The sequence below is a fragment of the Mycetomoellerius zeteki genome, unplaced genomic scaffold (assembly GCF_001594055.1).
Source record: "Mycetomoellerius zeteki isolate Tzet28-1 unplaced genomic scaffold, Tzet1.0 scaffold122, whole genome shotgun sequence".
NCBI classification, from domain to species: Eukaryota; Metazoa; Arthropoda; class Insecta; order Hymenoptera; family Formicidae; genus Mycetomoellerius; species Mycetomoellerius zeteki.
Genome location: NW_017256147.1, coordinates 680332 through 704242, shown reverse-complemented (window position 1 = coordinate 704242; position 23911 = coordinate 680332). Strand labels below are relative to the sequence as shown.

Here is a 23911-nt window from a genome sequence, read left to right as displayed (position 1 = left end):
TCTCGAAAGCTAACGGAACCAGTTCGATGTAATTTACATAGGTACTTTACTGTGACCTATACTGTTAAATTTGTAATATTAAATTATACCCAATTATTTTTAATCATTTCTATCATAGGTCGTCATTATTTCTATTCAGTATGTCGTTAATTTAACTAAAACAATGGAGTTGTTTAACATAAAAATAATAATAACAAAAAAACCGACATTTAGAAGTCAGAAGTTAAACAATTTAACTTAAGAAAATGCATTAAATTTGATGTATAAGATTTAGTTTATCATTTATTAAATGTATTCGTTAATATGAACGTTGTTCAGTTTGAAATTAAACACAAAAATAAATTGATTTACATTTTGACATAGAGAAGTTAAAAATAACAAAATATTATTTAACTCAAGAGATTGGATTGTTCCTTTGAATCTTACTTATAAAAACTTTTTAGATTTTTGATTATCATTTATTAATTCAATTGATTATAATTCATATTCTTAATGGCAGCTGTATTCTGTTAATTACACGATGCGAGACTAGCGTGTGTTGTACAGAACTCGTAAGCATCGTGAAAATGTCAATAGATGATAATTGGAAATCTGTAGCGTGAGTTCTCATTTTTTTGTACACTTTATTATTAGGTAACGAAACCGATGTATTTTTCATTTATCGCAGCATGATATTTTTCTATGACACAAAGCTCTTTTCACGCGTCTTCTATTCCTGCAGTATCCTCGGGTAACTCAGCAGTTTAGACCGCTTTTATAGCGAACGGTTTCCCGGCGATACTGCGTGAAAAATATTCTTCTGCATGAACAGGAGACTCCTCTGAGAGACATTACCATTACCACTCATCTGGTTACTTGAGAACCGGAGAATCCCCTCATCTGTCGTTGTCGCCAGGCTAAGTTGCGGGGAATGAAACATTTCTGCTGCAGGTATATGTGTAATATATTCATTAAACAAGTAAAACGATAAAGAGATCTGTGAAAGTAGACGCGGAATAAAGTATGAAGAAAGACGAGGGTTTTCGCGAGATTTGAAGATAAACTTGGATATATGCAAGCATAAGATTTCGTTATTTGAATATGCATACGATATTTTCATATATGCTAAATTAAAATATTTTGTTCCCTCTTTATAGATATTTAAATTCAATTCATGTATTATTGAATAAAATTTTCCGTAAAATAAGTTTCATCGCGCTTAAAATTGTCGATAAATACTTATATTTAACATTGATTGAAACGTATAAATATTTTTCCATTTATTTTATAGAAATAAGCACTCATTGTGTTAAAACTTTTTAATATTTTTATAGAGTAGTACGTACATAAATACAGCAATATTTACAGAATGTAGACTAAAAGAGATTGTGTATGATGTATATGTGTGTGCAATGTGTGTAGAGTACAACTGAGTTAATGATGTTTGATTCAAGTTGTTAATTATGGAATCCATATAGCAAGGTTTAAAGATTACGTACATAAAGTTTACCGTAACTACGGGAGCGTTGAGGAAAGAAAGTTTTCCACCGTCTTGAAACTTTCGCGGCATCCTCTGTTCGCATTTTATAATAAAGATACACTCTTCGCCGACAAGACAGCTTCTCATCGTATTTGCGAAAGTAATGCATACTTTCGGATAAACCGCACGGGAATTGAACACAGCATCACACCTGATATCCCGTAAAACTCAACGGAAACGATATCATACAGCACGAAGGAATGTTTTCTTCTTGAGCGACACGATCGACGATATCGATTAGGAATTCTTAAAGTTGAGAATCTCACGTTCAACGATTAAGATATCTCAAAGTTTACCTCGGAGTTTTTAAACAGAATATCCTCACTCTTTAATCAGCTCTATATAATAGGGTAAGGTTGCCGAAATCGCACCACTTTTTACTTAAAGGCTCATAACTCGGAAATTATGAAGAATGTTCTTAAGTTTTTTACAGCATAATAAACTGTACTCTTTTCCCTTTCTTATGTAATTTTTTTCATAATTTTTTTGCGCTATTATAACGTTTAAAATCAGGATTTTTTCAGTATGGTGCGATTTAGGCAACGAGGAAATTCGTTGCCTAAATCGCACCACACCAATATTCCTTATTTAAAACGTTATGATAATGTAAAAAATTTAAAAATTACATAAGAAAAGGAAAAAATTGTATTTTATTATGCTGTTAAAAACTTAAGAATATATTTTTCGTAATTCTGAAACACATGATAATTTCAAGAAGTAATTTAAGGAGTTTCTACATGAAACAAAATAAACACTTTGTAGATTTACAATATATATTTTTACATAATAATGAATGGAATAAAAATGTAAAAAATGGAAAAATATTAGGTAACGTGCGATTTAAGAAGTTAGATTATGGTGCGATTTAGGAAACTAAAGCATCTTTTGAACTTTTATTTATTTTATCTATAAAAAAAATGTAAAGCAAACTTTAATCCTATTAATTTAATTTTAATAATATTCTAATCACGACGAATGGTCAAGACTTAGGCTATTTAACTTATATTTTCTGTAATTCTGCTATGAAATACGTTGGAAAATAGCAACGCTATCACGATTTTTTTATTTATGTAAATAACAACGCTCTTGTTGCACTTCATGTCACGAGTATAATAGAGTAGCATTACAGTATCATGTAGATCTTTAATAACCCGTAAGAAAGTATATAAATACAATAATTGAATTTTTAAGCGAGGTAGTGCGATTTAAGAGTCGGTGCGATTTCGGCAACTTTACCCTATTATGGATCTCATTTCTTAGAATGCTTGGTGAGTTTTTTGTTTATCTTAAATAGCGGAGAGCATTAAAATAAAAATTAAAAATTAATTTAAAAATTAATTAATTAAGTCAAAACTTAAATTATGTAAGTAATAAAAGGAAAAGGAGTTAGTAAGCCAAGATGGGTGGTCATTCTAAATCAATAACCACAACAAAGCTCGATTTTAAAACAATATAATAAACATTAGGAATATAAAGTCTAACATTAAAATTAAAATTGTTTGTAACGCAAACGAACGTTTTGATCTTTCAAAAATTCATTCTCAGTGCGATTAACAAATCTTTATTACTTTATGATACAAATTTTATAATAATAATGGTCTTTACGGTTTTGTTTAATCATTCCGATTCGTATCCATTCTCTTCTGTCTGAAATTCTGGTGAAGTACCAAAAAATTAGTAAAATTCAACAAAATTGAATTTATAAAATTTCTCATAGGTCGTGTGTTATACGTATAATTATCATATTATTTATCTATAAAAAATTTTAAAATACAGCTTTGTAAAAATAAAAGAATACTTGTGAAGTGACACGCAAAATTCATTAAACGTAGTTTCGTTTCCATTTAATAGATAACGTAAATATCGTTTGTGGTAATTACTTAAATTACATTTTAATTAGAACGATAACACATGACTTGTGTTTGCGTTGGCGTACGTGTAAACATTGTAACCATCGTTATCTTTCGTCCTCGTCACTCATGTCCGCGCAAGTCAATGTTTGCATTTGGATTTGCTATGCGGGTATATAATCGCGGGAGTTTATCTCGTGTTTGATTTATACAATAAAAAGATCGAATATTTTCGAGTCACACTCAAAAGAAACAAGACAAATATACAGAATATTATTACGAAAATCGCAGTATATATATTTTTAATTGTAGGGGAGAGTGGGAGAATTTTGCACATAAAGGTAAACGCGAACGATACTATGGCAGTATATTAGAGTAGTGATAATCTTCCATTTCTCCCATCGAATTATAGTCCGATATATGTTTAGTGCACTATAATACGTGATCATAGAACGCATATCGTTTAATGTAAATATATATGTAACTATCATTATATTTTCTGATAATTTTATATAGAGGAGAATAAGAGGAATCACAAATACCTGAGAGAAAAGTTAAATAGAGCCGATAATTATTGATCAACTATAGAAATCTTTATTCAAAGGATATTGGCTTTAAACTGCGTTAATTGAAATTTATGTGTGTCTTAATATAAACTATATCTTGAAATTATATTTTTAAAAACGAAATCAATTTGGAATTGCCTCGCACGACGACAAGTAATTTCGAACAGCAAAGGTTTTGTTTTTTATTTAGAATTACATTTTCAATTTAGTTTATTGATAATATATGACTGTTAATTATTGTAGTTTAAAGTCAAATAACTGAAGCATCTTTTAAAGACTTCTGTTAACTGATAAATAATAATTGTTGGCTTTAACTTTTCCTTTAGGTTTGCAGTTCTCCCACTTTCCTTTACGCCTTTTCAATATTAAGACTTACAGAATATTAATTTAAAGTGACAATGGGATATAAATGTAATCAGATCAAGAACGTAGGTCAATGATTTGTTTTACGGATCCATAGAATTTAATCAGACATATCTGATTAACGTTTATAGCCAAACAAAATTATGAGCTTACATAACATAGGTTTGCATGTTTAATGTAATCACTACGAATTCAATGTAATGATAGTTCGATACGTTGTACATCGATTCATCGAGATCACTATCTCACAATACATGTCCGATTATTATTCCACATACTGTACATTTTAGGTATTAAACAGCAAATACTAAAATAAATGTATGTTCTACATGTACTTCATGATAATAACAGATCTTGTAACACAAAATTGAATTCTGAGAGATATACTGCGTACCGAACTTGATCATTATGATTGGAATACTAATTTTAAAACATGAGCGGTATTATAAGATAAAATCTAATTCAATGTAGGCTGGTTAACACTTCATAATTATTATTCTATCATCGCATAAATCAATATGACGTAAATCAACGTAGCACCGCTATTGTCCGTAAATGTAAACTGTAAATTTGTAATCGTCGTCGACTTTCGCCTACCTTGTCGACAACGGACCAATGTTTGCCTCGAAATAAACCACGCGGGAATAGAACCCTGGGATTCATCTCGCGTCTGGTTCAGGATGCGAGAAGAAGAGCGCGAAAGCGTGGAATAGGAGACGAAGGCGAACGAAGTGCGCGGAAGGGTACAGGGAAAAAAGGCGGGAAATACCCTCGGGAGCCCTCGGCAGATTTATGCCGGCCCTGGCTGGCTGGTTGGCTCGCTGGCGCCCGTTCATCCCTCTCTGGCCATGGCGAAAGGATGAGGACGCGGGTGGCGGGAAGGTTATTCCCTCTCCTCTCTCTTTCCATCTTCCCACCCCCGCAGGCCAAAGGATCTTGCAGGATATTATACGATATGCACCGAAAGTTGATAGATGGCTATTACGTTCCGCTAAGACGAGCGTACCACACCACCGCGAAAATTCTCTCCCTCAGGATTCTCGGTTCTACCATGTGATTTCTCAACGGAAAAAACTTCTCCACCCGCGTTTCGTCGCCGTCGTTCCTACGCCCGCAATAATTTTCGGTTCCCTCGATAGCGACCCTTCCGAGAACCTGTCAAAAACCGACTTCTGCGCGCTAACGTCCAAGAGAAGGTTATTGAAAATATTAAGAGAGAGGAGTAGATTTATTTAATGATATTCTTCCTTCACATTTTAAATCTGACCTGCGCATTCGTCTCGGTTGTTTGATATTCGTACTGTTCCCGTTACGTACAATAAGAAATCATTAATGTCCTCGTGCTTGTGTTTGTATTGACAAATAAAAAGCGATTTTATATGGAACAGGAATATTCCGTCTTTCTGATGGTGCCTGCTTTTATTCGACGCCTTTCTATTTTATCGGACTTCATACGTAATGCCTGACGAATATGAATGAAGTGTATTGAAATGAAAATACATGTGCCTGCGGATGGTAAAAGGAGACAGTCCAGTTCCATAATGATTTTTGTCGTTTGTCTGTTATTTCCTAGGTAAAGCTATATTCCTTCGTCGTATCTGTTTAAAATTGAATAAATGTTATGAAAAAGGCAAAAAATAAGAGGTCTTTTGCGATGATACTACATGATAAATTGTTTCTCTTTTTCTCATCGCGAAAGAGCTCCTTTCATCTTCTTCTATTCTGCAATGACATTTGCTATTCAGCAACTCATTCCACACGTAGTGGATAATTAATAACCACCGATTCATCTAGTGAAATACCAAATGTATGAAATGTAAAATCTCTTTGGTCGCGGTGCATGCACATGGATTCTATCGGAGAAATTTCCAATATATTAATCCTAAATTTCTGCAACCTAATTATTATATCATTATTTTGTAGATATTATTACGTAATTAACGTATTTAAATTTTTGAGATTTCACTATTTACGTAATTAACGTATTTATTAACATATTAAATTTTTGGGATTTTATTATTAAGCGAATTTTATCATTAACCGCAGAGATATGATTCTCTATTAATACCGACGGTATTATTAGATCTGAGAAAAATGCTAAGACTAAACTCTTTCTTCGTTATTTTATCAACAGCTTATATCGCTTTAGTGGACCAAAACATTAAGCGGAGCGTAACGTGGCAATAGATTTGCCGGGCAGAAAGCTGTGGGATTATAACAGGATCTTCATCCGGGTGAACCGACCAACGTTAATACAATTAACGGAGCTTTGCTAAGTACCGTAACACGGCCTCCCTGCCCCTTGGACTTGGCCCAAATATTCGCATTGCCACGACGAACCGCGAATCCACGATGAACCAACTTGTCTGTGAATTCTATTCACGAATTCTTGGGTTAATTATAGAATTATACAATATATTAATTATGGAATTGCAACGGTTACCAACATTTCATATAATAAGTCATCATAAATATGCCTGAAGAATTTGTACAAATTAATTCTATTTGAATTATTATTGTAAACATAAATTTAATAAATTAATACCGACAATATTTTCTGTAATTTCTGCTCATAAAAATTGAATAAGTTACAATACATAATCTAAAGTTGGACTAATTAACAAACATCGTCATTATTATTATTAAATTATATTATAGTTTGTTTATTCATAATCAGAGAATAAATATGCGCGAATTCTGAACGAAATTTGAACGGATCATCTTACGATAGTAAAATCTCTTTGTAGTATAGAGCAATAACTGCGATTCCGTTAATGACAGGAGACACCGATATCTTTGGCACTCAAGAGTCCTTTGTTCTTCTATCCATTTACGGTTTAGAACGATTCCGATCGACTTCAAAGCCGGAGATCTATGTAGCTCGATTGGACTGTTCCTTGCTTAAAAGCCGTCAAACGATTCATGGATAAGCCGGTTGATCAGCTCTTTCAAATTTCGAATGTATGTGACAAACGACAAAGCGAGAAACCACTAATGAATTCCGAAGGGAAAGAATTGTTGATAATACAAACATCAATTCTAAACAAAAATAAAATACGTAATCGATAAAAAAAAGTATAAAGAAAAAAAAATTTATTCACTTTTCATTTTTATCAAAATTATGTATAAATTATTATGTTTTTGTTTATTGTAATAATTATTTTTTAGTTGATGTAAATAATTAGATAGTAATAATGAATCGAGTAAAAAGACGGAAAAATTAAATATCCTGCTACGTTACTGTCAAGAAAAATGTACATTATATCTTCATTACAAGCATGATAACTGTTATCGTGAAAATTCACGCTTGCTACGCTCCGGTGTAAATCAGGATAAGTGACATGTAATGGCTCTTCGGATAATTCCGGAACTTCTCATACCATTGAGTGCTGGATGGCAGCATTGAAAGCAAGCGAATGTCGAATCACGTAGTAACATAACAATGAGACAATTCCACTAACTTAATCGCATGATTGAACGGAGTTTAATCACGAAATTGTAATTCGATAATCGACGAATCCGGCTAAATCAGATTCCGCAAAATTTCTATCGGAATTATCGAAAGAGATCTCACGAGTAGTCGCTTTATCTCGGAAACTTTCTCGCATTTTTAACAAGGATCGTGAGAAAGAAGTAGTATTTCTATGGTCGTGAGTTACTCCTGCAATCAAGGAACTGTATCGGTGTTAATCGACCGATCTTTGTCTGCTGCACGTTTTCTTAGAAACAAGCATGTGCAAGTGCAACAACCGCGTTCTCTATCGTCCGCACGTGCGCCTCATAGCGCTATATAGGAAATGGAAGCGTTTCGCCTTCCAGGTAGCGAGATTAGTATCTCTGCGACGCTATAGAAATGAAACGTTACTTATTTCATATCCGACACGGACCGCTGCGGTGCATTCAATGGCGCGGAGATGTCGCGCTTCCGGCACGTACGCGCCTCAGTATTGTTGATAAGTCACCGTGCCTGACACCGTACAGATATCGCGAACAAAACGCGAAATCGATTTTCACCCCTCGGGAGACAGAAACGAAATTCCGCGCTATATTCCTACGGACATTTCAGACACTTTAAATGTAGTCATGAAAAATTGTCGGTACAATCCGGAGGAATATTCGCGATGGAATTCGATTCACTCGATTTCGAATCGACTAGCGGGCGTGCGAGGTAACGCGCGATCGACATTTGAAGATGTCTATGAAATATTTAACGGCCTCTGCGAATGTCTATGATTTAGTTTTTCTTCTCCCGGGTATGCCGTCGACGTGTGAATATTTACAATTCCCGAAGAAGAATGCTGCACGCGGCATGATATGTGAGATGAATAACAATTTCGTACAGAAGAAATATATTCGTACTCACTGAGGCGGGATAGCTTGTAGGCATCCGCGGTATTAATTACATCCACAAAGGCTTGCAGTTCAAACTTGCGAGTTGTAATATTCTGGTTGTGGCTCATCATTGCGAACTTGAAGGCATTCTGTACTTCGTCGGTACCTTGCTCAAAAATGGCACCTGTAAGCAGAAGATAACGACATTAAATATTATGCTCGTGTATGCAATAATCAAGAAAGAAATTATTGACCCTTCGTTTGTAATTATATTTTTTGCTGTAATCTGACCGTCTGTAATCTGAGCTTTTTTGTCCAACTCATTTTTTTTACTATTCTACTTTCTAAAATCTTTGAAGTGGAATGTAATTCTAAAGAGTGACAAAGAATGACAATTGAGTCAGTGTTGAAAAGGAGTGGCTTCATTGTCAATTTTTAAGAATAAAATATCATTCTTTAGAGTTAAATTCCAAAGATTTTAGAGAGGCTTTAAAAAATATGAAGAAATCCAATAGTTTTTTTTAACTAAAATGTTTATTTAATAAAAATTGAAATTTGAACAAAAATGAGGGTGAAGAAATTTCGTTTATGTCAAAAAAGAATTCATAATGTAGATATTGTAGATGGAGGGTTAAAGTTACCCTTATTTGTTAAAAATAATATCTTAAATGAATAAGATAAATTAGAAGATTTTACGTGAAATACAAACATCCGCGAAAAGCGATACACAATTAGTTATGTAGATTTCAGGAGATAGTATTCGCAAGTTTAATAAATGTCGCGAGGAAACGCGATTATCCCGCCCGTCGTGAAATCGGATGTGATAATCCGACTCGACACCCTGTATCGGATGTCTGACGTGTGGCGCTCCGTTTACTACCGGCTCACATACGGCGCAGTGATACAAGCCAGCGTCTGCTCAGGCAGCGACTGCATACGAGGTCCGTGTAATTACACCGTTCCATTCGGCGTTAATAGTCGGTAATATGTACCAATATTAATACTGTCGTCATGTAATTTACCATAAACCAATTACATGTTCGATAACCTGCTGAGTCTATTTCTTGAACTTAATAATGCTTTATGCGATTATTATATACATTTGAGTCAGATATAAAGTCAGAGCCCGTGGAAATGTTTGCGATCCCGATGAAAATATTGACGTCGCCACTGTAAAAATAATATGGCTACACGCATTTATCAAGCTATTTATTTCACGTCAAATGTATCGCATATTCCAGATGCTGCTGTCGATGAAGTGATCGATGATACGCTAACACGGTATGCGTCGTATAATCGAGTAACTGTCAGCGCTGAATACTGCACTTTGTGTCTTCGTTATTCCGAGCATCCGGCGTTACCATTAATATCTAGTTGGAAAAGCTCGTCTGCGAGCACGCGAATTTTCGTTTATAAAATGTATATACTTCTCCAAGTTAGTTGCGAATGCAGAGAGGGAGCGACGAAGAACGGGCAATCGTGCGAATTGACAAACTTGTATCGAAATAATTTTCGTTACGACTTTCAAAGTTGTAACACCGAACGTCGCTGTGCCCGGGAGCTGTTTTTCCCGTCTGTGCAATGAGAGAACTTTTCGCGGAGAATAAGATACGCTCCGAAGTGTTACACGATATTATAGCGCACCTTTCCCCGTTTCATTTCTTTCCACTTCCGCTTGTCTGCCTGCCTGCTTGCTTGCCTGCCTGCCTGCCTGCCTGCCTGCCTGTATGCCCGTCACACATGGATTTTTCTTTGCTTTTATGAGAGCATCTAATTTCGCAGTTCACGCGGCGCCTCATGAAATATCGGTGGGAAGTTCAAAACAAAGTAGTATTACGATCCACCCGGAATCCCGGCCGACAGTAAACTGGAAGTGGACAGGATATCGTGCCGCAACGTTGTGGGACGTGATTTCATACTTTACAGGCAAATACAGAGATATTGCTTTATACATAATCCATACAGTTATTAACTCTTTGGCATTGTACACGGTGAACAATGCGCTGGACAAAGAATCATTCACCCCTCAATCTCCTTCTCAAAATTACATCATTAAATGCGCATACAATAAACGTTTTTGTTCTTCGTTCATTATATTCACGATTGTTAAAATAACTGTTTGTGTTAAATATAGTTATGATGTTATAAAATATAGTTATGATATTAGATTGTTAACTAGTTTGTATTAGTCGAAAATTATTAACATAATCGGTTTAATCTATTTGTTTATGCCTTATATAAAAGTGCGTGCATCAGATTTGAAAAATACAACACTGTTAAATCTATAGTGTCAAATTTAACCCAATTTGAACTGTTTAACTTGCTTGTTTTAATATAAAATAACGATTTATTGAGTAGAAGCAGTGGCGACTTTAGGTTAAATTTGTGACACTATATTATAGATTTGACAGTGAACGATGATGCAGAGACAGCAGATAATATTCACTGAAACTGAATGTTATTTCATATCTTTTATCAATCGCCCTTTCTAACATCGATAAATTAGAATCACGGTACAGTAGTATTCCAAATGAAATTGTTACTATTAAATACTGAATACTAAATACTGGTCTCCCGAATACTGACTTCGTATATTTCGTTGAATCCTTGTATAATCTCGTGAACATTTTAAAGGATCGTGCACGTGTCAAGACACGAGGCGGGCCGTCGTTTTACGAGGCGCATAATTTTATTATCTCGCTGAACGTACAGAAATCCACGGACGAGATACCGCGTGGCAATCTGAGCCATTATGCTCGCTATACACGGGAAACTGCCACAGAAAGAATCCCATTGTAATTCGGACGACACAGTACGATTATACCACAATAGCGTCGCTAATTTCTCGTAATTGATCCTAGAACATCCCGCTTATAATTTGCTTCCACCCTTAATTCGCGGTTTACCTCTAACGGAATTCTTGTCCCTTGAACATTTGACGATATTTAAACTATCGCACATGAAATTATCGGGACGGCGATAAAAGGAGATTATTATTGCACATGTGTGCTTAATAATTAGCATACAGTGTAGGCGATTAACGCCTTTGAAGCGGTTTTATGCTGTCCAAGCGAGACAGGAGATTAAACCGAAAGACGTTCATCGTGTGATACGGTCAGCGTGATATCAGGCGCCCCGCTAATATCATTTGATTAAAATACTTGAAAGAGCGAGAAAGAGAGAGAAAGGGAACGAGCAGGAATTCGGTCTCATGCTGTGTATAATACGCTCTTTCGTTCGTTTCCTCGTCCTCCCGCTTTCCACAAATACGTCCGGGCCGATATTTGCTGAATATCTTCGTCGATATTAAAATTGTTTTACATCGCGAGCCGACCGTTCCGCTAATCAAGACAAAAATCGGCGTCAGCGAAAATACATCCGTGTAACTGGATTGTAATTACAATAAAATCCGCAAAGCCACGTTACCGCCAGCATCGCATTAAGCTAATATTAATTAACCGGCTCTTCGGTTACTGTGTCAAAAGCGGTGGAAATTCGCGCGCAGCAAAAATTTTGCCGACTACGAAATAATCGTAATGAAATGCAAGTAGCGTTACGTTAAATTTATGCTCCAATTTAAGTATTTTACGAATCTGATGCAGATGAGTAATAACTGATACGCAACACGCTAAATTGAAAAGAATAACGTCGTGCAACTTCTAGATTAAAAATGCACACCCTTGTTACGTCGGCAACAGTTGGAAGTTTGACGAGTTTTAGCGATAAACCTATATCACTATGATATAGGTATTTATGATGCATCCTAGCAAACTCGGTGAATATATTGGCTTTCTCTTAAATACGACGTACAAAACTTGGGCGGTAAATCATTACATGCAGCGCGCTTATTACAGCCAGCAGTATTCTTATTACCGGTCGACGAGAGCCGCCAGATTAATTTAGATCGCAACCGTATAATTAAACGATGAATATTGCCGTTTGTTGTAAAATCGGAATACCGACCGCTAAACTCGATCTCCTCAACAGAATCGTTTTATATGCAAAATATGAGGCTATTAGTTTCTTCTGTGAAGACGCACGTTAATGCACATCTGGTAAAAAGGTTTCGTTTAAATATTTCAAGTGTCTTTACACGCATGGAGAACATCTGTCCGTGATGATACAAGTCCGGCGGGTGTACGTAACCCTAACGATATAATACTCGGATAGGTACTTTCGTTTATCTTTATTGACGAATGGCGTGTGAGGACAACGAGGCATAGGATAATAAAAGGCAGGAATTTTGAGGTTCCCGATTATCCTGACAATATCTCTCTTCATGTAATTTTCATGCGTTAGGCATACGCACTGACGTATTATGCTGATACACCGGGTGCCTTTAAATATCGTTTTAAAGGTACCTGTGTTTATCTCCGCGCGCGTTGACAGGTGGAGCGCCGCCGCGCGTCTATTGATTGGTGCTTCCCCACCAGTGTCTCACACTCACATCGATTCCCTCTCTTCGTTACTCGTGCTGCAACCCAGCTGTACCTCTCGCCCTTCAGCATCATCCCTCTCATCTCCTCTTCTTTCTCCCTTCCTCTTTCTCTCTGTTCTTTCTATCTTCTCTCCTCTCTTCTTCTTCTTCTTCTATCTCGTTCCTCTCGCCTCTCTCTTCATCGTTATTTTTGTCCTCTCGGTCTCTCCGCAGCTGTCTGCCTTCCTATCATTTTCCCCTCTCCCCTTCGTCGCCTCTACAGCATCCTTCGTTTTTCTCCATGTCGACCAATAATTCGCTTCCTTTTTACTCTTATTTTCTCTTTCGTTTCTCGCCCGCATACTCGAAAACCGCGGAATCTCCACTATTTCCCTCGCACGTATACGCTCTCCTCTTTTCCCACTCGTCTTCCGAACTCCGACGCCTTCTTTCTCTCTTTCCCGTGGCGTCTATCAAAGCCGCGGTCTCCAAGCCGATCGCGCTCCGTTCCCTCTCTTGCACGCGTTCGAGATTTTTCCCGTTGCACGGCTTTTTCTCCCGCTGCTGTTATTGTCGATTGAGCAATGCGTCGCAGTTCGCAATGGCAGACTTTCCGCAGCTCCGCAACGACAACTTCAATACTTAATAAGTATCGGAAAGTTCGATGAATGCTATTTATATCAGCATTGCCCGTAAGACCATGAATGCGGTATTGAAATGTGGACTGACAGTAGCTGTGGCACTCCATTATCCGCCATGTCTGACTCGTGACGGACTGTGACCACTGAACTGGTCCGATTCAATTTGCAAGACTTAAAATCTTTCCTTTTCCTAAGAAAGTATATGCATTCACATATTTTTTCAAGCCCGAGTGCAATCTCATTTTTAATAAGCGTCACAAGTGCAAAAACAAAATTATATTAAGAAATTCTTGTTGGTATGTAATTAACTGTCATGCGAAATGGTTCATTTGAATCAACAAATTATGATGGATTAGCAACTACAGAAATTCCGCAGTGCACATATCCATTTTCATTGTACATCACTCGGGTGCTGTGACCTTTAAACCCTGTTGCCACTATACTCGCGGGCTATTTCTCCCTCTACGCAATTAAAACGTTTCGCTGTTGGGAATTCCGAGCTACGTGATTCCAGTCACGGTCGAAATTATATGGAGAAGCTGCAATTGGTGGTGCACACAAGTGACTATTCGCCTAGTCCAAACAATGTAGAACTTGTGTACGACTTGCAACGATCACGATCGTTACGCGATTGTATCACTCAATGGGCGTGCAAACTTCAGCAGTTATAATCGCGACGACAATCAGCGATTTAGATAACAAGTTTGCGGTTTAGCTTCATGCAAAAAAGATGATTGTCGTGCGTTAGTCGTATAATATGCGCGAGCAAGTATCGGAAATTGTATGACTTCAATTAGCGCATTGCGCGGAATCGCATTCGTGTTTTTTACTCGAGCGAAATTGAAATTATTTTACCAACAACGAATTGAATATCGATCATTGAAGTTTTTGTTCTTGGCAAACATGAGCAGTATTTAGATGCGCATTGTATGTCCAAGCTGACCGAAAATTCGATTGCCAACCACGTCTGATCTTTGACTTGAAACCTCGTCGGCATTACAAACCATTAAAACTTCCTTTAACTTCTCTTACGAGAGTTTGCAACCTTGTAATTGAATATCGAGAACAATATAAACGGTCGAGTTGGCAGAGATCGAATTCTGACGATACTCACTAACAATCACAGAATCTTTAATGATAGCAATTTTCCCTGAAAGAAAGGTATTCCATTCAGCGTTCTATTAATTGTAATTCGTTAAAAAAATTTAAAGTTATTAGTTTTTTAACACAATTTCATCAGTTCGATTAATTTTTGGTCTAAACTAGAACATACTCAATGTTATTTACAAGATACCTTCTTCCAGTTAACATAAATAAAAGTAAAATAAAATAAAACCTCGTTTTAGTTGAGTTTCAATGAATTCTAGTGAGAGATATGTTTAAAATAAAGTTTAAACGTTCAGTTAACGATCGAGAAGTCCGAGAATTCGTTGTGTTTGCAGAATTTCAATTACTTTTTAAACAATGCATTCTATTTAAAATCGAATCAAATATAGTAAGCGATTCTTTTATTGCGAGATCATTTGATTGACATAGCTTTGTCTCGAAGCATTTTGCTTTGAACGATTACTCATATTTATTGTTATACGGTTCCCTCATACCCTTATCGATGCCACCAATGTTTGCAGCTCTATAAGCTCTTCTACGTTTATGATACATTGAATCTCCATGCCTCGATTTCAGCGCGTTTATTTCTGAGTTATTTGACAAGGATAATACAGGATTTTCAGGCGATTATTCAGTGACTGCCGTATGCTATCACTTACCTTATCCGCTGTTACAAGTAATAGTCTACGTGCACCACTACGATTGCATCGATTCCCGAAGTAAACGCGTAGACTAATTTAAAATCCCGCCATTAGGTTAATAAAAGCTTACACGATGTTTTATTTAAAAACAACTCTTTTTCTCTTTGCAGTTGCAGTAGTAAAAATGCGACACTACGGAGCACCAGTGCTTAAACGCGTTTGATAAAATATCATCCTTTTTATGGTACACTTTGTTTACAGATAAGCTTGCGGGCAAGGACGCGTCCGTACACTTGTTAGCCGCGCGTTTTAAGCAAAATAATAATGTCGGTGGCGTAATCCTCTGTCGTCCAAGCGCGCGGAATGCATCGCGCTAGGTCGATTTCGTAGACGCGAGACGTTAGCTAGCTGCGCGCTCGTCTCGGTAAACGCCACAGCTAATCACCAGTCAGCTCCCGCGACAAATCCAATTCAGCGACAATGACCTAACGAGGTAACTTGATTTACATCCGTACCAGGTACCCTTCGAAAAGTCCGAAGAAGACGAGTGACAGCGGACGGACCGCGCAGGGACGTCTCGTTTGGTCCTTCTCGCCGAGTGATCCGATATTGTATCCCTTAAGATATTCCGGGGATTTAAATTAAGTTCTTATCCGCAGATATTGAATCCGCTTTATGTTAATACGGTACGCTTCCCGGCACCGAGTACGAGAGTCCGCTAAGAGGAGTGAGAGAGGGAGAATGAAAGAGAACAGAGAGCGCGAGAGAGAGAGCGAGAGAGAGAGAGAGAGAGAGAGAGAGAGAGAGAGAGAGAGAGAGGAGAGACGGGTGAAAGAGAAGGTTGAATAATTTCCGAAAGCTCCTCGAGTCGGCGACTGGCAGGCAAGTAAGAAGAGCACCGTCTTGATTCGTTTCTTTCCGCTTCTGGTGGGAAGAAGTTCGAGAATCGATTGCTCGTTCGTTCGCGCTATTTCTGCCGTAGATCTTTCTCCGAGCACGACCTCGGCAGGAACGGAAACTTTTTCGACCCGCGATGAAATGGTTTCGTACCAATTGTTTAATATGAAACTTTGCAATATTGACTTTAATTAGCATAAGTGAATTAATGTAACTTGGTACTTAGGACGATGAAAAAATTGGAGCATGAATGGAAATACCTGGTGAGATGTGAGTGGCGAATGGAGAAATGAACTTGGTACGGTGCGGCTGAGTTTTTATGCTGATTACTTGTATGTGTAATACAACGTAAATTGAAAGAGTTCCGGCAATTTAAAATATTACTGCTTTCTAATATATCTCGATAGTACGTATTCTCGAGACGAAAGATCTCGAAATTATTATATTACGCTTCACGAGAGAACGAAGTTATCGAATTCACTTCACGAATGCTAAGCCAGCTCTTAATTTTAATCGGCCGTAATCGCAAAGAATAAAATGGAGCTCGCTCCCGTCTTTAGCATGGTGATAAACATTTTAATTACCATCTATCTCCCGCAATTATCCAACTTGCCTCAGACTGTTCCCTCCATTACCTCCTCATCACAGATATGAAACGCGTGGTGCGAGATTCCTTCATATTTCCGTTCGTTTCTCTCACAATGGAATAAACTGAATAAAAGATCGAGTTTTTTCGCTCTCACGATGTCGCATTGGTACGAAGATTCTCATATCAGCGTACCAGTTATTCGCTTTCCCTCGCTTTAGTAATGTAAAAAATAGCAAGATTCCTCTCTCTGTTCGATTACGAGATCGGTTCAAGAAGTTTTTATGCATTCATGATCGATGCGGTGCGTTATCAAAGAATGTCACTATGAATCGCAAGAACGAAGAGGAAATTCCGGTATATTCTTCAACGAAATCGAACTTTTCTTCTAAAGAAATACAATGTCAACCACAAGACAACGATGCGTTATTGCAGCAGCGTGACAGCACGATAACGACGTAAATATATATATATATATATATATATACAACGGAAAAGCTGCTTTGTAAAAACTTATATGAAACATATGTTTATATAGTATGTAGTATTACGCTTGAACTCTATCTTTTCTACTATTTTCGTATATTTTGACGACACACAAATTAAAATATTAACAAATTTAAAAAATCCGCTTAAAAGAGTAATTAAAAAATTAATTAAATTAAATTAAATAATTCACACAATGAGGAAATTAGGACTACTATGAATTAGCGCTGTTATTAATGCACTAAGTATTATTACAAAAAATATATTTAACCGACGTAATAATATTTAGTTTTTGTAATAATACTTAACATGCACTAATAATAGCGTTGATTTCTAAAATAGCCCTAATTTCCTGAATGTAAATTGTTTAATCTATTTAGACCATGCATACATTGCAATGCACGTCAAATTTGAAAAGTTATTCATTGAAATTATTTAATTCTATCATTTGAGATCTGATGTACATAATAATGTATTTGTTGGAAAAATATTCAAAATTATGAAAAAGAATTGTTAAGTATGAATTACTTAATAAGTGCTCATGAATTGAATTAAAAAAATTTTGTTAACATGGTTTCAATAAAATCAGGTCTGAAAGTTTTAAACAGAAGGAATCTAAATTGTTCTTAAATTATAAATGGAATTAAATTATTTATTATTATGCGTCCGAAAGAGGAACATTGCTTTGTTAATATATTCAGACCTTAGTTATATTTTTGGTAGAAACAAAAGAGTTATTTCAAAACTTTGACCAGTACGTCAATGCATAATTCAATTCGACAAGTCAAACATATTTTACTTACTATTCCCGTCTCGTTCGCCAGGTGGTTAGGCCAGATTAAAATCGCGCATGCGAATTCGCGCGTGCCTTCGCGCACGCCAGTATCGTATAATTTCCTGTTTGTTGTTTGTCGACAGCGGGCTGGGCGTTCGTTGAATTCTGCAATTCGCGAGGCAGCGTGCACGCAGGCGGACTGGCTCTCGTTACGTGGCAGATTGTACGGTGCGAGATGCATCCGGCCGCAGCGTCCTATCAAGATAGCCTATGTCGCGTCGGATAATTAACTAATAGACCGCGATACGTGAGCGAAATACGTATCTAGCTCCAGCATCATCCGGATGGCTCGCGTTTGAATCGTGTTGCGGCTCTATAATTATACCGAGCCACATCGGGCCACGTTGCAGCACAATTAAATAATTTATTTATTACCATTTATTATTATTATTAATCGTTTTTTGTGTAGATGTGTATATTTTGCGTAGTTATGTATATTGTACGTACACGCAAAATCGATATCGACAAAGTATCTTGATAGCACTTGCTCTTCCACCAAGTACACTCGATGAATTTTATTCACGATTTACGTTGAGATATTTTGCCACATTCGCACTCACTTTTAGTCACGCATTCCGCCAAGCCGCGAAACAATCGCTCACGTTACGCGGTCAAAATGCAACGTCACTCGCTACAATACGCAGGCAATACTCGCTTGACGCACGCGTTAAATGCATTTTGGCTCGTTCGTGTTTACACCGATGTCGGCTGAGACTCATAATTTAGTTATATTTGTACATAGTTATAAATGAGATGTAAATGTTGTTATCATTAGATATCATTGTGCGTGACATGCGCTAACTATATATAGATCCATAAGGGTATGGGTAATTGTAGCGACGCAAAGAGCGGAATAGAACGCGTAATAGTTATTATTAGTACCTCGTAAATACCATATTGTCGGTGATCTAATTAATTTAATTTCTTCGTACAGTTACCTCTGTAATTACGCTAGTCGCATCCGGTTCAACTATGTTATACGAGATAACAAAATAAATGATCGCGTCCCACGTGTGTAATACAAACGAGACTCCTCATCGCGGCAAAGTTCGGGAATTAATCAAAATTTCCGGTTCGTTCAAAATTGCACGACGGTCTCTGTCTATTGCGCATTGTAATTACTAATTTAATTAATTACGAAAAGTGATATCATCACTTTATGTAGCGAAAGAAGTGAATGATCGTAAGCAATTACAGTGTACGATTCTCGGTTAATTAATTACACGTAATAATTATAACGCGTGCAATGTTTCATTTTATTTTCATAACAAGTTTACGTAGCATTAGTAACATCAACGAAATTATATTGTCATTGGCAAAAATTTAAATTTGGAGAGAAAATAATTTATATAAAATATCGGAGGACATAGGTATACGAATACATTGGAGAATGCTTGCAATTACGGATTCAGTTTCATTGCTTTATTATTTTTGTTATTATTAATACTACATAACAGAAAATACAATCAGCAAAACAGCAAAATCTGCATTTAACTTTTTGACTTTAAATTGTTTTCAACGTACATTAAATTGTCTCTACAAGGCAGACGAACAAGTAATCGATCGGAGTTATTTGCCAGAAATTAGAAAAGCAACCGTTTAATGATTCATATTAACTATTACGCGACAGTCTTTACTGTATATTTACAACACGATTATGCCACACAGCTCGGGCATACCTCGTATCCATGTAAATTGGCAATCACCGTCGAAATTAGTGTTTCCCCGTTAATGCGAGCTTGGGTCAACACAATTTGCTCGGAGTATCTATCCATCAGAAATCTCAATCCGTCCGTCGGTAATTTTATTCGTGTCCAACCTGAATGTTAGCCCACGCTCGATCGTATTCATTCCCCTCCCAAGATCAAGCGTATTCAAAATACGTGCATTTTCCCATGACAAAATTTAATCGATATGACGGATAGGCACTGTAGTAATACGGGATGCGCAGAAATTAATCGATGAAATCTGAGTAGGTAATGTAGATAATTTGGAATATCGAAGTACAGTTGTAATGAATGGAAATACAAGAGAGAGAGAGAGAGCTGCAAGAAAATAACTTTAATTAAAGACAATGTTCAGCCCTGCATTTATTATAGATATAATTACTACATGTCATAAACTGGTGGAATGTAATCCTACTGTTAAATAATATATACTTAATGCGGTCATTACTCGCGCAAAAGATGTAACGAACTCCGCAGCTATGGACAGTCGCCACCAAACCCCGGGCACCAAGTTATTATGAAGCAGTCACCATTATCCAGCCGGTACAAGGAGCTACTATTTGGCAAAGAAGATTAAGCGCTTTAAGTCCGCGAGGAACTTTGCGCTAAGTAAGAGGCGCCCAAGCAAGAACGTTCTTAATCATGTAAAAGGGAGCTTGCCTTAAAAGCTCTTTCAAATAATGGCGATGGTTCCACCAGGCAAAAGATCTCGCTTTGCGCGCACCGCTCACTCTCTCACCTTTCACCGAAGGTATACATACTCTATTGTTCCACGATTTACGATCGAATAGAGGGAGCCGAACGAACGGTTCCCGTTAAAAGTGATCAATCCGATGAGTATAACGTCCTCTATAGGATTCAGAAAACGGTATAGTACCTGTAAGGTACTTCTTGAACAAAGAAGCAATAGCACCTACATATCAGTCAAAGAACTTCGTTCAGCTATTTCGTTATTCGATCATACAAAAAAGTTTTCAGATGCAATAAAATCGAACAGTGGACAAAGGATCGATTACATACAATTTATATTGTAAGATTATAATGTGTGTGTGTGTGTGTGTGTGTGTGTGTGTGTGTGTGTGTGTGTGTGTGTCCGTCTGTGTGTCCGTCTGTGTGTCCGTTTGTGTGTCCGTCTGTGTGTCCGTCTGTGTGTCTGTGTGTGTGTGTGTGTGTGTTAAATTTTATTCTTTATTCTTAGAAACGGTGGCTCAATGAATTTCCAACAGGGGAACAATATGCTTGAAAAGAGGAAGAGATAAGTAGAGCAAGAGCGAGACAATTCTCTTACAATCTCCTTTGATACCGTCTACTAAGATAAACCCCAAATCAGAAGAATCTGCGGCAATTTTATATAATCGTATAAAAACCCGAAACAAAAATATTTTAATTTTACAGTTTCAATGTGTAATCGTAGATTCTTATCTTAACCCTCGTACGGTATTATTTCATATTATTCCATAGAGAAAAGGATGAGCTTGCGAAAAAATCAGGACCCCCCACTGCACCTCCATACCACCGCCTCTTTCTGTCTCCCTTTAAGTACCCGCCGTCATTTTCCCCTGGAGCCGATTTTTCAGTACCTAAGTACAGGTGGTGATTTATAAAGTGGGAATGCAGCCCGCGTGGCCCGTGTGCCCGCTCACGGCGATCCATTACAGTCTCCTGCTGCTTCGAGTCATAATATTTCCCTCCGATCCCACCGCCGCCCCTCGCCACAGCTCGTACACCATCTTCGCTCTTCTTCCAGGATCTCGTATACCACGCCATCACCGCACTTTATGCATACCAGGACTCTACACCTCCGCGCTATCCCGGCAAACATTATAACGCCGTGAGATTATGAATTTTGTATACGACTTGGCGGATCTTTCCGCGAACCCTCCGCCGCCTCGTAACCTTTCCTTCTTAGCTCCCATCTTTGCACCACCCTTCTTATTCCTTTCTCTCTTTCCTACTGGTAAGCACATCCGGACGTTGCACTACTAAGATCCGAGCTTATGTAAATGTTCGGAATCTGGTATTGGTAAAAGTGCACATATGTGCATGTCTGTCTGCACGTCAGTACTTTCACTTGAGAATGTGTGTGAAAGAGGATTTTAAACTAAAATATGCATTATCAAGGATCATCCTAGGGTGTGTTGGGAAATAAATCCTATTATAGAAAGCTTTGAGATATTATTATTATTTGAAGTAATTGTGCTTAATTTAGAAATTATTTAAAATCTTTCAATAATTGTAATAATCACAGTTTATATACGCTTTCATTAATAAAAATTTATTACTTTATGATATTTTTCTTGTAATTATTTTTATTTCCTACTTTTCTTATTATTTTTGTATTTTACTACATAATTTGATTGTAAATGAACACAGCGATATATTATATTATTGAGAATTTCTTTAAGGACTTTTGTTTTAAACATTTTTGAGACTAAAAACGCTTGTATACATGTATAATAAAACTAACGTCGTATTTTAAAAAGAGAATTTTGAAAGATGTCAACATCTCTGATTTTCTAGTAAACGTTATAAGATTGGGAAATTATAAATTTTATATATACGATGTCGTCTCTCAGTCCGTTTCGAATATCGTTTGTGCCTTTTCTTTTCGTTCCTCTTTCTTGGCAACAGCAACGCACAAATATTGAATCGGCAAAGTTATTGTCCCCGCACAATTCTATTTCCGCTTTAAATAAATGTAAAGACTCATATATTATTTATTCAGTGTCATATAACGGCCATAACTTACGTTTTCCGAATCCATCAATCAAAATAGAAACAGAATATAAACGCCAGCGTATTAGCGACATAATAAATACATAATACGTTACTTGCAAATTGATATTACAATGTCACGGCGTAACTTGAAAAAGGATATTTCGCTTTACTTTATATAATATCCCCGGCGCCGAGGCGCCATTCAACGCCGTTATTTTTTCTTTCTTTTTTTTTGGGTAACGGTACACGGTGAGATTGTACATTTTGTATAAGGCCTGACGGATCTTGTCAGGAGTTCCTTTTCATACCGCTCCTTTTCATCGCCCGCAGGTAACAGGTTCTCCCGGATAAAGCATCACGAGCAGCCACTCTTATGTAAATACCCGTGGTCCGTTGCTCAGCTCGAGCGTTCAAGCTCGTACGCTCGTACGCTCACGTGGGTTTGCAATGGTACAAGAAGAGGACTTCGTCTCTGTCCTCGATACTTACTCCGTGTCTACATCGCGTACTATGTTGTTTGAGACGAGTATCCACCACTTCACTTTTCCTTCGTTCGAATGAACTTTGTTTTGTCTCTCTCGATATACTTTTTACGGTGGCTTGGCCGCCTCTCAAGGAAGACCACGCTCGGAGATACTCTCTTTGAGATTATAGCGGAACGTAAAACGAGAAATTCGTAGAATACCTCCCGGTATCTATCGTTGCGTGTCCCTGAGTACTATATATGGGAAGCACTCGATCGAGCATCAACCGGAAGCTCTACGGGAGATTGAACGGATGCGCTCATACAGCATGCAGTCGCTTCGGAATCATATGCTCCGAAATTCGTGCCCGTAAGCGGATTAGTATGAAATGCTCCTAGGACGCGTGCAATAAAATGGCGGATAAAATCCCACGGGGACCGACCGAAGAGTGCTTCAGAATTGCTGGCGAAGGCGAAGGACGAATGCATTTGCATTCCCGCTCGTAATTCATCGGCAACGTTGGGTCGCACATGCGTGAAACGTATGCCACAGTGTTTCTTGCCCGTTTCGGTGGTATGTTAATAAAAACATCAAGAGAGTATGTAAAGTATTTCGTAATAACGGATAGTGGCTCGTGTTGCGCTGGCACGGAGCAAAGGAGGTTTATTGCTTCGCCGAGACTCACAACAGCCTTCTTTGTCGACCACGCGAGTTCGATGTGCATACTTGCGACAAGTGGATCGATTGCAAACTACAAACGGA

General features: G+C 37.4%; 1 protein-coding gene across 6 annotated transcripts in view; it reads right to left on the bottom strand.

Moving 5' to 3' along the window:
• Nucleotides 1-23911, bottom strand: part of GluRIB (Glutamate receptor IB) — a 226297-nt gene that overhangs the window by 98353 nt on the left and 104033 nt on the right. For 5 of the 6 annotated variants that reach the window (XM_018461440.1, XM_018461435.1, XM_018461436.1 and 2 more), the window contains exon 2: nucleotides 8662-8814. In XM_018461440.1, the coding sequence (XP_018316942.1) occupies nucleotides 8662-8814 (153 nt within the window). Of the gene's footprint in view, nucleotides 1-8661; nucleotides 8815-18208; nucleotides 18227-23911 lie in introns of those variants that run through there. The other variant, XM_018461439.1, reaches the window with a different exon arrangement.